Below are 16,451 nucleotides of genomic sequence, written 5' to 3' on the forward strand. Positions count from 1 at the left end.
GAATGCCACCACCTCTATTCTTCTTTGCTTCTAAATAATTTATTCTTACAGGAAAAAGTCATGTGCTCAGCTGTAATCTGATTTTGTTTTTTTTTAACCCTCTGTTATTTTGTGAATTTATGTCAGATTGTATTGTAGATGTTATACATAGAGAATAAGAAAAATTTTTGTGAACTCATACACGAAGTACTATTCTGTGTCTATTGGTAAGCCCATATTCATATGGCATGGTAAAGAATGAAGACAAAGCAAGTCTAAAGGAAGAATGGAGTCTGGGAATTTTTTTCAACTTAATGACAGTAAGAACTTAGCATTGTGACCATTTTAAGGTACAATTAATTGATACTAAGTGTATTTTATAATGTTGTATGTCCATCACCACCAGCCATCTCCATAAGTTAATCTTATAAAACTGGAAATCTTTACCCATTAAACAATACTCCCCATTAATTCATCCCCCACTCCTGGCAGCTGTTCTGTACTTTCCATCTCTGTGATTCCAGCTGTTCCAAATGCCTCACTTAAGTGGAATCATCAGAAGTTGCCTTTTTGTGACTGGCTTCATTCAGCCCAAGTCCTCAAGATTCATTCATGTTGTAGCATGTTACAGAACTTCCCCTTTTTAGGGCCAAAAAATGCTCTGTTATATGGCTCTGCCACTGTTATGCTTGTCCATTCAATGGACACCTGCATCAGTCTCACATTTTAGCTGTTGTAATTAATGCTGCTGTGAATGTGAGTATCCAGATACCTTTGTGGAACCCTGCTTTAAATTCTTTTGAGAAGGGAGTTCGGTTTTTAAATGATCAGTAGAAAAGAGCACCAATATGGGTATTTTACGGCAGTTAAGGCACTGCTTGGAATGCACAGATCCCACATCAGAGTTCTTGGGTTCAAGTTCTAGTGTTGTTTTTGATTCTAGCTTTAGGCTAATATACATCCTGGAAGGCAGCAGCTGTTGTGGCTCAAGTAGCTGTGTCCCTGCCACCCACATAGGAGACTTGGATGGAATCCTGTGTTCCTGGCTCCTGGCTCTGGCTCTGGCTCTGGCTCTGGCTCTGGCTAGGCCAGGCCCAGTTGCAGCTCTTGTGGCATTCTGGGGAGTAAACCAGCAGATGGGGATCTCTGTCTATCTGTATTTATCTCTTTGCCTTTCAAAGAAAGAAAGTAAAAAAGAAAGAACGCAATTCACAGAATATAAAATTATAGACTTTTTTTCCTAAGCATTTTCTTAAATACTCAAATAACTTTTTAAGATGATAACTTTTTTGGAATTAATTTGGAATGGAATTATAATGAGTATCACAAAATAATAGGAAGTATCAGTAAAACTGTTCCAGACAGTGTCCATTTTTCCAGGGAAGGGGCCCAACACATTGATCCTCACTTTCTGTATTATTATACAGAACGTTTCTAAGACCAGCTGAACCCAATTAGCATTTAGTCTTATAGATTGCTTGTAAAAGGCTGGGGTTTGGAAGAATTCTGCGGGTCATCTAGTACAACCATTTAATTTGACAAGTCAGGAGAGCGAGGCCTGGGAGGTGAAGTGTGGATGTCTAGGTGAAGGTGTGCTGTAGTCATTTATTCTGTGGTGCTTTCTGATGAAAATAGTAAGAGTGCAGGAAAGATCCGTGTTTTTGCTTTGTGTCTGGTGTGATTTATTAAAAAAAAAAGTTATGCAAAGTTTGTTCAACATAATTTAGTTTAATAAACTATAAGTGATTAATGAGGAAGAAGGCAGCATTTTCATAGAAATAAGGCTGATTGTATGTTTTCAGTAGTAAGACTTTTTTTTTTTTTAATTTTTGACATGCAGAGTGGATAGTGAGAGAGAGAGAGACAGAGAGAAAGGTCTTCCTTTTGCCGTTGGTTCACCCTCCAATGGCTGCCGCGGCCGGCACACTGCGGCTGGCACATCGCGCTGATCCGAAGCCAGGAGCTTTTCCTGGTCTCCCATGGGGTGCAGGGTCCAAGCACTTGGGCCATCCTCCACTGCATTCCCGGGCCATAGCAGAGAGCTGGCCTGGAAGAGGGGCAACTGGGACAGAATCCGGCGCCCCGACGGGGACTAGAACCCAGTTTGCCGACACCGCAAGGTGGAGGATTAGCCTATTGAGCCACGGCGCTGGCCAAGTAGTAAGACCTCTTAGAATATTTAAAATGGCTTTTTTGTTCTTCTCATCTCATGTTTTGGAAAATGTAGCTGCATGGTCAAGTGAGAATCATCTGGATTCATCCATAGTATTCATCCACAGTATTCATAATAACTCCATTTATTTGCTGCATAGTTCTGGGCATATTTCCTATTATTCGAAGTACTTTTATTTATAAATTGATTTATTCCATAACTTAACGAATAAAGATTTTATCTCCCAATTTCCTCCTAAAAATTAATAATCAAATATGGTGGTAATCATCAAAATAAAATTAGCAGAAATCTGCTATGCATAAAATAATGTAATTATAATTTTAATGATGGATTAATAGAGGGCCCTGCACTGTGGCATAGCAGGTAAAGCAGCCGCCTGCAGTGCCGGCATCCCATAAGGGCACCAGTTCTTATCCCGGCTGCTCCGCTTCCAATCCAGCTCTCTGCTATGGCCTGTGCACCCATGTAGGGAGACCCAGAAGAAGCTCCTGGCTTCAGATGGGTCCAGCTCCGGCTGTTGCGGCCATTTGGGGAGACATTCTCTCTCTCTCTCTCTCTCTCTCACTGCCTCTGCCTCTTTGTAACTCTGCCTTTCAAATAAATAAATAAATAAATGAATAAATAATCTTTAAAAAATAATGGATTAGTAGAGATTACAGTCATCTAACAAATGACAAAGGAATCCTTATGTATGTAGAATTTTAAAACAACATAGACTGCTATTATGCATTGAGTTTTATGTGTTCTTTGGTGTTTTCCTATCCTACTGGTCTTTAAAATTGGCTTCTTGACACTAAATCATAATTGGGAAATTACCTACCTGCCTAAGGCTTTGAGGAATGGGCTACTCTGTTATTACCCTGTCATCCTTTACAGTGACGTTTTATAGAATTCAAATCAATGTGAGTTTATGTTGGGTGACCATCTAGTAAGTGATTTTTTTGGGAAACAACTGATACTTTGCTTTGTACAATTAATCTCTTATGTTTATATAAGTTGATGTTACCAAACAGTGATAACATCTTCTAAAATCTCCCTTTTTTCCCCTTAATCTTTTTTAGGTATTTTTTTAAGGCTTTTTCTCTTGTGGGAGAAACTCAAGAACGAGAGAGAGTTTTAGTACACTTCTCCAATAGATATTTTTATTGTAATCCAGACACCATTGCTTCACAAGGTAATCTGATGCAAGTTCTTTTTTTTTTTTTTTGAACTGTTTATTTCTTATGAAAGTGAAGTTTCATGTGGAATGGAAATTATATAGAAGTGATAACTAACATTTTGATTGGCTTCCTTTTAGTCCATTTATATACTATTTAATGTCAAATTGAAATAATTGCAGTTTTAGTTTTTACTTTCTTGTGAGCATATTCTCATGTCATTGAGTATTTAAAACGATATTTAATGGCAGCATAATATTCTTTATTCTTCTTTTAATTATTTTTATAGTTTTCTAATTCCATAATGTAATATCCTTCACTTAAGTTGCTCAGCTTTGTTTAGCCAAATTTTTTTAATAGGAAGCTTTTACTTAATAAATATAAATTTCATAAGTACAACTTTTGGATTATAGTGGTTCTTCCCCCATACCTGCTCTCCTACCCCCAAACCATCCCACTTCTTACTCCCTCTCCCATCCCGTTCTTCATTAAGATTCATTTTTTAAAAAATTTTTTTGACAGGCAGAGTGGACAGTGAGAGAGAGAGAGAGAGAGAGAGAGAAAGGTCTTCCTTTGCTGTTGGTTCACCCTCCAATGGCTGCCGCAGCTGGCATACTGCGGCCTGCGCATTGTGCTGATCCGAAGGCAGGAGCCAGGTGCTTCTCCTGGTCTCCCTTGCAGGTGCAGGGCCCAAGGACTTGGGCCATCCTCCACTGCACTCTCGGGCCATAGCAGAGGGCTAGCCTGGAAGAGGGGCAACCGGGACAGAATCCGGCGCCCTGACCAGAACTAGAACCCAGTGTGTCGGCGCCACAGGCGGAGGATTAGCCTATTGAGCCACGGTGCCGGCCTAAGATTCATTTTTAATTATCTTTATATACAGAAGATCAACTCTAAGTAAAGATTTCAACAGTTTGCACCCACATAGACACACAAAGTATAAAGTACTGTTTGAAGACTAGTTTTACTGTTAATTCTCATTTATAACACATTATGGACAGAGGTCCTACTTGGGGAGCAAGTGCGCAGTGACTCGTGTTGTTGACTTAAAGCACACTGTGGTAAATAAATGCAGATTTTCTCATTTCTTGTTCTTACACCTCTGGTCTGCACACTTCTTAATGAAAGTGCATGCATGCTTAATTCTGTGGTTTGTTTTGGAAATGTTTCCACATCTTACTGCTGGAAGTTGTTGTGTATCTCTGTTCTTTTGTTCAGTATTAATTGTAATAACACTGACTACCAACTGACTTTCATTTATGATGTTAATGAACCATGAGTTTATGTTTATTGTTCTGTTTTTACAAAGTACTTTAAACTATTGTTGACCTACTCTATGAAGAGAGGTCTCTTCTCCATTTCAGTTCTGCAATAAAAGCCAAGTTTTCAGAGTATGGAGTCAACCACATTCACTTGTGATTGCAAAATGTTTCATAAACTTACAAATTCTGTAATAAATTGCTGAGGCTAGATGAACGAAACACAGTAATTAACTCTTAGCTTCAGTTTTGCCAGTTAACTGGACTCAACATACTTGGTATTGAGTAAGGTAGAACTCCCTTCTATCCCTGAACTATACCTATACTCTCTTTACTATCTGGTTAGTAAGGTCAAGTTCTTATATGTAAATTGATGCTTTTGGATCAATTATTCACTATTTATGTTACTTTAAGCTTTGAGAGAGAAAGAGACAGGAGAAGTTTGTTTTTATTCTAGCCTTCAAATCTGAGAGCGGGTTGACCTTCCCTTGTAAAATAAAGAACAGGCATTTGTGTACTCAGTTGGCTGTTGATAAGGATATTTGAGAGTTGGCTGCTGAGTTTTACAAATGTTTACAGGAATTCATTTTAAGTGTGTGCAGAATTTATGATAAAATGGAACTAGACTAAAAGTACTTTTAGGCATTTTGTAGATTATACTTAGAGATATTGCTAACAGAAATCATCTCTCATACTAAAAGGCATATTTTTAAATATAGTCTGTCTTTCATTTATGAATTCAGTAATTGGACAGGCCTTTCTGTTGATTTAGCAAACATTAATATGGTTTTTTCCTGAGTCTGAAATTGCTATTGTCTGTTTCACTTACATTGAGAATTTGTAGGCAGAGAATAAGGAGAACTCTAAATTTTTTGCTTAGAAATGAGAAGCTTAACTTTTCATGCTTTTTATTTTACTTTTTGAGTTAAAAAAGTAGTATTTCCATTTAAGTGTGAAATGATCCTCCTGGTTTGGGCAACTTTATTCCCTATTTAAGTTTTCTATCTTCACAGATTATATCACTGTTTTACTTTGGTCTGATCCATCATGTTGTAAACAAAATCATTCTATTGAAATATTACCCTGTAAAAACTGCAAGAAAGAGAAGAATTATTCCTACCTATATATTTTTAGCCAGAGAAATAATTCCCAAGAAGTAAATAGAAGATCTAATCTTGATTTTTTAAACTTCTTTCTCAATTCTCTTTCCTTCCAGAAAGTAAACAAATTAACATTATTAAATAATTTCTTTTCCTTTTTATATCCTGTTGTAGAAAATTGAGAAACTAAGAAGAAAAAAAATAATTAGCTCACTACTGAGAAATAACTTCTTTTAATATGGTACACATTCTTCTAGATATATTTATGTTCAAATGTGTATTTTACATATAAAATTTATGGTGAAAAATCTTCCATTTAAACCTATGTATGTGGACATTTCTGATTACTTCAGCCTAACAAAATTGTGTTTTGGAGGGTTTTGAGTTCCCGTCTACCTTTGTAAACAGTGATTCTCTGGATCTACTTGCATTTTGTTTAGATTTGTTTAGAATCTTTATTATTCTTAGTGTAAAGCTCTAGGAGTGGATTGATTATGTCAGAGGTTACCATATCAAGGCTCTACAAGTAATGTCCAGCTGTCTTCCAGAGAAGTCCTAACAGTTTATCAAGAATAGAGTTCACCTTGAACATTGAGGTCCTTTTGATGTTACTCTTATCCATGTTTAGAGCTCTCCTCTTCTTTGAAGTAAATGAGATGAACCGTGCATAGCACGGTGTGGTGTTTCCATAAGATGTGTTATCTCGTGATGATGTGGGGAGTCCAGCAGCGGGTAGTGAGTGAAGATTTCTGTCCTTGTCTCCTCCTTTAGATGGAGTCCATTGCCTTACCTGTGCTATGATGCTTCTCAATACGGATCTGCATGGCCACGTAAGTGTAGTTTGGTGAAACTGGCATTCAGAAGTCAGAACATCTTGGGAATATCTTTGCTTTTTGTCCATGAATGCTTATTTTGCCTCCCTTTCTCTCATTCTCTGCATGGCTCTCATGGCAACACAAACCTTTGGAAAAAGAAGTAACTTGTTGTTTCACATAGTAGAAGGGGGTATGTGCCATATTGTCTGGATTGCTGTAGCAGTTATGTGTGTGTGAGCCATATCTTATTTTTCCACTAGATGGCAGAAAGAGCTCCTACTTGGTTTTCTGTTATTAAGGGTGATATACAATGATAAAAGGAAAATACGCTTGTAAGATCTGAAAATATCTATTATATTTTCCCTAAATACAGTTTCTAATCTTCTATTTAAAATAGAGGATGAACTGATTACATTCATAATTATGCATAAATTTCCTCTTTTTTTTTTTTTTTGACAGGCAGAGTTAGACAGTGAGAGAGAGAGAGACAGAGAGAAAGGTCTTCCTTTTCCGTTGGTTCACCCCCCAACTGGCCACTACGGCTGGCACGCTGCGCCTATCTGAAGCCAGGAGCCAGGAGCCTCCTCCTGGTCTCCCATGCAGGTGCTGGGCCCAAGCACTTGGGCCATTCTCCACTGCACTCCCGGGCCACAGCAGAGAGCTGGACTGGAAGAGGAGCAATCAGGACAGAATCCTGCGCCCCGACCGGGACTAGAACCCGGGGTGCTGGGGCCGCAGGTGGAGGATTAGCCAAGTGAGTCACGGTGCCGGCCGTAAACTTCCTCTTTTCATATGAGTAGGATTTTAGCATTTACTCAAATTCTTCATACCAGAGAAAATGAGAATGTTTTAAATATTGATCAGTCTATATTTAGAACAAAAATTATCTCATAGTCCTAAGTCCATTTATTTATCATATCTAAGTTCCAAGTCCATTTATATTTATCATATCTCGATGTAATTAAACAGTATATCATCCCTTGATTTGTTATAATTTAATAAAAAATTTATAAATCACATTAAAGTAAGTAATAGATATTCTGTTCCAAAAGGCCCCCTGATTTCCTCACTTGAAATTCCAGTGCTTGCGCTGAAGGAAGGCACAATGGGCCTGTGTGGGGCTATTCCTTGCGACTATCAGGGGAGGGGGAGAAAGAGTTCCTTCATTAGCAGTGAAGGAGATGCTGCTGGAATTGTAATTTTAACATCTTCTTCACGTATCTCAAATACTCAACTAGGAATTTCCTTTTGCAATTTGTAAGGGGTGACTTTAGAATAACTTAGAGTGGCTTATAAGGATGCCTGGCATGTGCCCAGAGATTACAAAGGCTAAGGCTATAGGTATTTTTAGTGAGCATTCTTGGTTAGTAGGGCTGTACAAGGAACACGCCATGCGGACATGAAGGCACTGCGGTTCCCACAGGGTGAGCCTTAAAATGAGTATCAGAATCTCACATTCCTCCAGCTTGGTAAAACAGTTTGTCCTGACATCTGTTTACATATTACCAAACAAGTTTTTCCTGCTTTCTTCTTTGCCTATTTTGTGATAAGAGTCACATTCTTTTCCCTTTCCCTTCTCAATTTTTCACCTATGTTTTGGTCAAAGGAGAGAATTTTGGGTATGTTTGTCCATATGTAACATTGATCCATGGCAGCCATTCCCAGCATGAAGAATCCTCTTTAGATGGGTAATTGGATTAAAAATGGTAACAGTTCAATTCCTATTTAAAACGTTAGGATTTCATCAATCTTCTGAAGAGGTTTTGGGAGTTTTGAGGATTTGTTTCTATTAAATCCTAGCTTTTTAAAAGCTAATAGAAGCTTCACAATACTTTTTTTTTTTTTTTTTTTTTGACAGGCAGAGTGGACAGTGAGAGAGAGACAGAGAGAAAGGTCTTCCTTTGCCGTTGGTTCACCCTCCAATGGCCGCCGCGGCCAGCGCGATGCGGCCGGCGCACCGCGCTGATCCGATGGCAGGAGCCAGGAGCCAGGTGCTTTTCCTGGTCTCCCATGGGGTGCAGGGCCCAAGCACCTGGGCCATCCTCCACTGCACTCCCTGGCCACAGCAGAGGGCTGGCCTGGAAGAGGGGCAACCGGGACAGAATCCGGCGCCCCGACTGGGACTAGAACCCGGTGTGCCGGCGCCGCTAGGCGGAGGATTAGCCTAGTGAGCCGCGGCGCCGGCCTTCACAATACTTTTAAATAAGTATGTATGCTGTTAAGCACAGTGAGGTTTATGTTTTTGTTTGGATGACTCAGCATACCCTACATCCAATCCAGTCTTGGTGTCTCTAACCCACAGGTTCAGAACCATAGACCTGGGACATTTGTTCTTGCCCTGTCTTCAGATAGCTTTTGAGGAATCCTGAAAGCATTGTATCCAGAGATTCTGTGGATAAAACCATAGAACTTGGAAGGAATAATACTGGTTAATAGGGCTGTAGTAGGAATTCATCATGTGGAAATGCAGTGCCCAAAATGTGAGCCTTGAAATGCTTGCTCTTTTTTGGCAACTGGGATGGAAGAGATGGTTCAGGGGTGGGGAGCCTCCAGCCTACAGGGCGTATAAGGTCCACAAAGTCATTTGGTCTGGCCCTGCCAAGGCATTTGCAGGTAGAACTCGAAATTCAGTAAGTTGATAGCAGACTGATTTTTAAGTTGTTAATTTTGTATGTACCATGAATGGTGTTATAAATATCCAAAAGGCTCATGCAGAAGAATGATTCCCACCCCTGGTTTATATCTATAAATGAACATTTTAGTATTGTCTTGAGTTATACCATTCATAGATAATTAACAATTGATTGTAGCAATATACTGATTTTAAGAAGGAAAATTAGAATTAATAGTAGACCAGTGCCGTGGCTCACTAGGCTAATCCTCCGCCTGCGGCCCCAGCACCCCTGATTCTAGTCCCGGTCGGGGCGCAGGATTCTGCCCCGATTGCTCCTCTTCCAGTCCAGCTCTCTGCTGTGGCCCGAGAGTGCAGTGGAGGATGGCCCAGGTGCTTGGGCCCTGCACCTGCATGGGAGACCAGGAGGAAACACGTGGCTCCTGGCTTCGGATAGGCACAGCACGCGCCGGCTGTAGCGGCCACTTGGGGGTGAACCAACGGAAAAGAAAGACCTTTCTTTCTGTCTCTCTCTCACTGTCTAACTCTGCTTGTCAAAAAAATAAATAGATAAAATAAAATAAGAATTAACAGTAAATCTCCATCCTCAGCGTCATGTTTTTGGTGATAATTAGTTCTTAGTTTTGTTTGTTAAAAACATGTTGCTGTATCCTTAGGATTGTGTGTTATTTAGGTTTTGTTATATGTTCGTTTTCTGTGTCCTTGTTTACAACGTTTGCTGTCACAAGTCTGTTGAATATATTGAAGCTGTCATCAGAACTAACCATATGAAAATGTGTTTCTTTTATCTTTCTCATCTGGATTCACTGTAAAAATTCATTTTCCTTCTAGGTGGTAAGTTTTCATCCATAATTCTGGATGTAGCTCCTCTTGCATCATGATTGCCTTGTTTATTGTTACAGTGTCTGTTCTGTTTGACTTATTAGCATGGCCCCAGTGAAGCTGAATTCTTCAGAATCTAAAGTGAATTATTTCAAATGTCTAACCCGTTCTCCTAACTGCTTTACTGCACCAGGCCATCCCTAACCATCCATGCCAGTCTAATCCTCTGGTGGGGTATAAACAAGCCAACTACCTTCTCTTTCCTTACCATTGCGTCCCTCAGAGCAGTACAGCAGCATGGCCTTCCTCAGAAGGGTGAGATTCACGCTATCAACCAGGGAGGGTTACCTAGCTGGGGAGATGAACTTCTCTTGCCGGCTGTGTGTGAATCTTTCCTTTATCCTGAGGAATGATGCGCTGAGAATGCGTTCGTATGGGCCTTTGTTTGGCCTGCTCATTTTCTTACTAATCAAATAATGGAATGTATACTAATACAATAAATAGTTTATATTTTAATGTTAATGTTGGAATGCCTTTCCAGCTTTTCTTTTTTGAAGTATTCTCTTATTTAACACATATTTATGTTGTGTCTACTCTTCCCAAGTCTTGTGCTACTGGGTAAGGATCAGAAATGAATGAGACATGTTCATGGCAGTCAAATCTTATCTTTGATGATGTTGCCAGGCCAGCTTCCATCAGTCAGGTTTGACTGAGGAAATGAGAACAGGTAATGAGCTGCTGGAGGAGAAACACTGGGGAGATGTTTTAATTTCACGTTAGTTCCACCTCCATAATTAGACTAGAGAGAAAATAATCTAATGTGTAGACAGTATTTTAGAGGACAAATTCATTGATGCCCTTCAGTGTATCTGCTTTTAAAGGAGATGATTTATCATTGTTTAGGTAATCGTATTGACTTGCTTTCCTCCTCTGCAAATATCTCTTCTGTTAGATAAAATAAATAATTAAATTGTGTTCATGTGGATAATTTGCTGATTAATCCCTTTTTATTTTTAAAATACTTCTTAATTTTCAAAATACGTATATGAAATAAACTTCTGACCATATAAATAAATATCTACTAAAACAATCTGTCTTTTGCTGTATTGGAAATAAGTTATACCAAATGTTTCTTGAATTAGCACAATGAAAGAAATTCTTCTGCCTATTTGAACTCCATTCTATTGGACATGATATGTGAAAAAAGGATTTGACATGATAGAGTAGGTTCAACTGATTCTGGGCTAATCTTCATGTGTGCTCTGCCCATTCAGCTGGCTGTTCTGTCCTCGGGCTGCATTTAGGATTCAGCCACCTTGGCACCATGTTTGCACAGACCAAAGGCAGGTGGTAAGGCAGGAGGGCAGGCAGGAACTCCTCACCAGGGCTGCCAGTCTCGGGTGATAGGAAGTTGTAGGTATAGAACGGAGCTGCAGTGAAGGCTGAGATAGATGGGAGCATAGTCAGCTGGACAGTTTTACCACTGCAAGGTCATAAGAGGCATACCAGTTCCGTGGCTGATGTGGTCAGGTATTCATCCAGAGGCATTATTTTTAATCCAAATTTTGTGACAAAACCTATCATTTACATTGTAGCTTGAGATGGTTTGGTAGTAGGTTCATCCACCATCCCTCTGTGTTCCAGTATTGGCAGGAGCCATCTTACATGTGTAGTGGGTATGAGAGGCAGGGGTGTAGTCCTTCTGGGAAGGGTGGGTGGTGCCTTCCACCCTAGACTGGGCCTCCCACAGGTGTTTTATGTTTGGGATATTCAAGGCTTGCCACCTCTGTGGTCTGACCTTACTGGCTTTGTTGGCAGTGTGTTATATATTTTTATAGGGGTAGAACTAGAGCTAGTGTACCATGCTAGTAGGGAGAAAATAAATCAAGGAAGAAAGTACAGGCTTAGGAGTCGGCATTTGTCCTGGCCTAGCAGTTGGCATGCCTGCATCTCATGCTCAATTGCCTGGATTCCAGTCCTGGTTCCATTCCTGAGTCCAGCTTTCTGCTGATTAATGCAGAGCTTGGGAAGCAGCAGGTGATGGCTCACCTCAGGTCCCTGCTGTTCACCTGGGAGATCTGAATTGAATTCCCAGCTCCTGGCTTCAGCCCCATCCGAGGGCCATTGCCGGTGTTTGGGGAGTACACCAGTAGATAAGAGATCCCTCTTTCTGTCTCTCAGATAAATTAAAAAATTTTTAAATGAAAAGGGTAAGTTTTCTAGGAGTAATAATGTTCAGAAGATAAGTGGAATTCAGTTGGAGGTGGATCATAAGAACTAATTGTTGCCTTTCTCATCTGAATTCTTGGATTGGCTCTCTGGATGCCTCGAATGTTAAATGTTAATAAATATTTGGTTTATTATGAGTAGTAAAAGATTACTATTATAATAATTGTTACTACGTTTAATGCTTTTAGTTTTCCATAGTATACTATTTTATGTTTCTACCCTCAAAAGCATCACAAACCTGAGGTTGAGGAACCCTGTGTAGATGACGACCTCAGCAGGCCTCTGTATCTCCAATTGTTATTGTAACTGGCAGCTGCGTTACTACACTCTGACAGGTGCCCTCCCTTCCTCCTGTGGCACTGTCTGCCCTGTAGATGACTCTTCCTGTCTGTACTGCCTGCATCCTCACCTTCTGTGTGAAGCTGTTCACGTCATCCAATTTGCTTTGCCTGCAGTGGATTCCAGCCATGGTTTTCATGTCTGTTACACTAGCACTGCCCTTCCCTTGGAATCCTCTTCTCTGCATTTTGTTAGTGGAAGGTGACAAAAGCCGGTGAACCTCTGCTGAGTCTGTTTTGCTCTTTGTGGTTTGGAGAGGGGGAGGTGTGAGGATGAAGAGGGATATTAAGTGGGCTCTACTGCTAACCCCATTATATAATGTAAAACCTGTCCTAAGACAATCAAGTTAAAAGTGGACTTAGCCTTTGTAATTTAGCAATGAGTTTGATGTATGTTCCTTTATCTTCTCAGATTTTAGAGGAAAAACATTCGATGAGGTATGGATAGAATGTAATGTTACAGTAAGAGGGGGCTTCAAAAAGTTCATATAACAAAGAAAAAAATAAGTGAATGAAAGGTTAGTTGCCTGCTTGATTGGTATGCTTTGTGTATATGTGTTGAAGTAGTGTACTGTACTCTCTGAAAATGTTCAAGTATTACATGTAAACCCCCAAAATTAAATGATTAAATAATAAAATTTAAATAAGTAAATTATTTAAAAACTTTTGAATTTTTTATTATATAAGGTGAACAAATTTCATGTATTTCTTATATATAGATTTAGGAGCATTGTGATATTTCCTACCCCATGCTTCCTCCTCTTTCCTCTCTTATTCTTTCTTTTAATTTTTACAATGATCTACTTTCAGTTTATTTTATAATCATAAACTTAAGACTCCACTAAGTAAAGAATTCAAAAAATAGAAGAGAAAAAACACTGTTCCTGAACAATAGAGACAAGGGCTATAAACAATAATCAAATCTCAAAATGTCAATTTCACTCATATTCATTACATTTTTTGTACTCTATTATTTACCACAGCTCAGAGAAAACATATGATATTTGTCCTTTTGGCACTGGCTAATTTCACTAAGTATAGTGGGTTCCAGTTACATCCATTTTGTTATGGAAGATAGGATTTCATTCTTTTTTATGGCTGAGTAGTATTACACAGTGTATGCATACTGCATTTCCTTATCAAGTTATCAATTAATGGACATCTGGGTTGATTCCATATCTTCACTATTGTGAATTGAGCTGCAAAAAACATGGGCATGCAGATAATTCTTTCATATGCTAATTTCTTTTTTAAAAATATTTTATTTATTTATTTGAGAGAGAGAATTACAGACAGTGAGAGGGAGAGACAGAGAGAAAGGTCTTCTGTCCCTTGATTCACTCCCCAGGTGGCCACAATGGCCAGAGCTGTGCCGATCCAAAACCAGGAGCCAGGTGCTTCTTCTTGGTCTCCCTTGTGGGTGCAGGGGCCTAAGGACTTGAACCATCTTCTACTGCTTTCCCAGGCCACAGCAGAGAGCTGGATTCGAAGAGGAATAGCCAGGACTAGAACCAGTGCCCATATGCCACGCTAATTTCATTTCCTTTGGGTAAATTCCCAAGAGTGGGGTGGCTGAGTCTTTTGGTAGATCTGTTTTCAGATTTCTGAGGAATCTCTGTACTGTTTTCCACAATGGCTGTGCTAATTTACATTCCTACCAACAGTAGATAAGGGTACCTTTTCCCGCATATCCTTGCTAGCATTTTTTTTTTTTTTTTTGATTTTTGTGTGACAGCCATTCTAACTGGGGTGAGGCGAAATCTCATTATTTTTTGATTTGCATTCTGATGGCTAGTGGTCCTGAGCATTTTTTCATGTGTCTGTTGGCCATTTGAATTTCCTCTTTTGAAAAATGCCTGTTCAAGTCCTTTGCCTATTTCTTAAATGGATGATTGTTTTGTTTTTGAGTTTCTTGAACTCTTAATAGATACTAGATATTCATCCTTTATCAGTTTCATAATTTGCAAATACTTTATCCCATTCTCTCAGTTTCCTCTTCACTTTCCTGAGTGTTTCTTTTACAGTACTGAAGCTTCTCAGCTTGGTGTAATCCCATTTCTTTATTTTTGCTTTGATTGCCTGTGCTTCTGGGGTCTTTCCCAATAAGTCTTTACTTGTGCCACTGTCTTGAAGTTTCCCCAGTGTTCTGTAGTAATTTGATGGTATGGAGGCCAAAGATTTAGATCTTTGATCCATTTTGAGTTGATTTTTGGCAAGGAAAAGGTAGGGATCTTTCTTCATGTTTCTGCACACAGAGATCCAATTTTCCCAGCACTGTTTGTAGAAGAGACTGTCCCATCTCCAGAGGTTGATTTTAGCTCCTTTGTCAATGATTGGTTGTAGGTGCATGGATTGATTTCTGAGGATTCTATCCTTGTTTCATTGGTCTACATGTCTATTTTTGTGCCATTACCAGACTGTTTTGATTGTAACTGCCCTGTAATATGTCTTGAAATTTGGTATTGTGATGCCTCTGGCTTTGTTTTTGTTTAAGATTGTTTTAGTTATTTGGAGTCTCTTGTGTTTCCATATGAATTTTAGCATTGTTTTTTCCTAGATCTTAGAAGAATGTCATTGGTATTCTGAATAGGATTGCACTGAATCTGTAAATTGTTTTTGGTAGTATGGTCATCTTGATGATATTAATTCTACTAATCAAGGAATGTGGAAGATTTTTCCATTCTTTTGTGTCTTCTTCTAATTCTTTCTTTAATGTTTCATAATTTTCATTGTAAAGATCTTTCATCTTCTTTGTTACATTTATTCCAAGGTAGGTATTGTGAATGGAACTGATCTTAGAAGTTCTTTCTCAGCCAAAGCTGGAGTGGGAAAATTCCTCTTGTTCAAATGGGAACCACAGACAGTAGAGGATTCAAGCAGTTTATTAACGCCAGTTGGCTCAGCTGGCTGGAACTGAGCAACAATCCCAATTTTCTTACAATATTTATAGGTGTGTCATCATCGTACCTTGGCTATTAACAGCTTTGGTGGGCTTAAATTGCAGCCTATGAGACTTAGGACCACACTTCCAATGGTTGCTGGGTCCAGTATGTTTGTAAAAGAGATACCAGGGGCAGATTTATTAGGACAGTTTTATGACTGCAGTTTATAGAAGCAGAGCTTAAGACATCTTTCCTCCCTAGACAGGATAACCATGGCCAGATGTTTCACTAGTTAACCATGAGTAGCCACTTTTCAAGGTTTGTGTTGGGGGTGTTGGATGTCCGCTTTTCTTTCTTTGTCTCTGATTGCAGTCATATTTCCTCTACAATGGTATTTCTATGCATACAAAGATCATTTTTCTTGTGTGTTGATTTTATATCATTCAACTTTACCAAACTCTCTTATGAGTTCCAGTAGCCTCTTACTGGAGTCTTTTGGTTCCCCTATGTATAGAATCATGTCATCTATAAATAGGGATAATTTGACTTCCTCCTTTCCAATTTGTTTCCCTTTGATTTCTTTTTCTTGCCTAATGGCTCTGGTTAAAACTTTCAGAACTATATTGAATAGCAGTGGTGAAAGTAGCCACCCTTGTCTGGTTCTGGATCACAGTGGAAAAGCTTAGAACTTTTCCTCATTCAATATGATATTCACTGTGGGTTTGTCATATATTACCTTAATTGTTTTGAGGAATGTTCCTCTTATACCCAGTTTGTTTAAGGTTTTTATCATGAAATGATGTTGTATTTTATCAAATGCTTTCTCTGCATCTATTGAGATAATAATAATATGGTTTTTATTCTTAAATTTGTTAATGTAATGTATCATATTTATTGATTCGCATATCTTGAACTATCCTTGCATACCAGGGATAAATCCCTCTTGGCCTGGGTGATTGAGCTTTCTGATGTGTTGTTGGATTTGTTTGGCTAATATTTTGTTGAGAATTTTTGCATCTATATTCATCAGTGGTATTGGTCTATAATTCTCTTTCTATTTTGTAT

The 16,451-nt window shown here is 39.0% G+C and overlaps 1 protein-coding gene across 22 annotated transcripts in view; it reads left to right on the top strand.

Annotated features, from left to right (window-relative positions):
- PSD3 (pleckstrin and Sec7 domain containing 3) overlaps window positions 1–16,451 on the top strand; it is a 588,112-nt gene that overhangs the window by 302,568 nt on the left and 269,093 nt on the right. For all 22 annotated transcript variants that reach the window (XR_011378165.1, XM_008267258.4, XM_051819330.2 and 19 more), the window contains 2 exons: window positions 3,214–3,326; window positions 6,440–6,498. Coding sequence is in view for 21 of the 22 variants with exons in the window: in XM_008267258.4 (XP_008265480.2) it covers window positions 3,214–3,326; window positions 6,440–6,498 (172 nt within the window). In the remaining variant the exon portion in view is untranslated. The remainder of the gene's footprint in view (window positions 1–3,213; window positions 3,327–6,439; window positions 6,499–16,451) is intronic.

The sequence above is a fragment of the Oryctolagus cuniculus genome, chromosome 8 (assembly GCF_964237555.1).
Source record: "Oryctolagus cuniculus chromosome 8, mOryCun1.1, whole genome shotgun sequence".
Lineage (NCBI taxonomy): Eukaryota > Metazoa > Chordata > Mammalia > Lagomorpha > Leporidae > Oryctolagus > Oryctolagus cuniculus.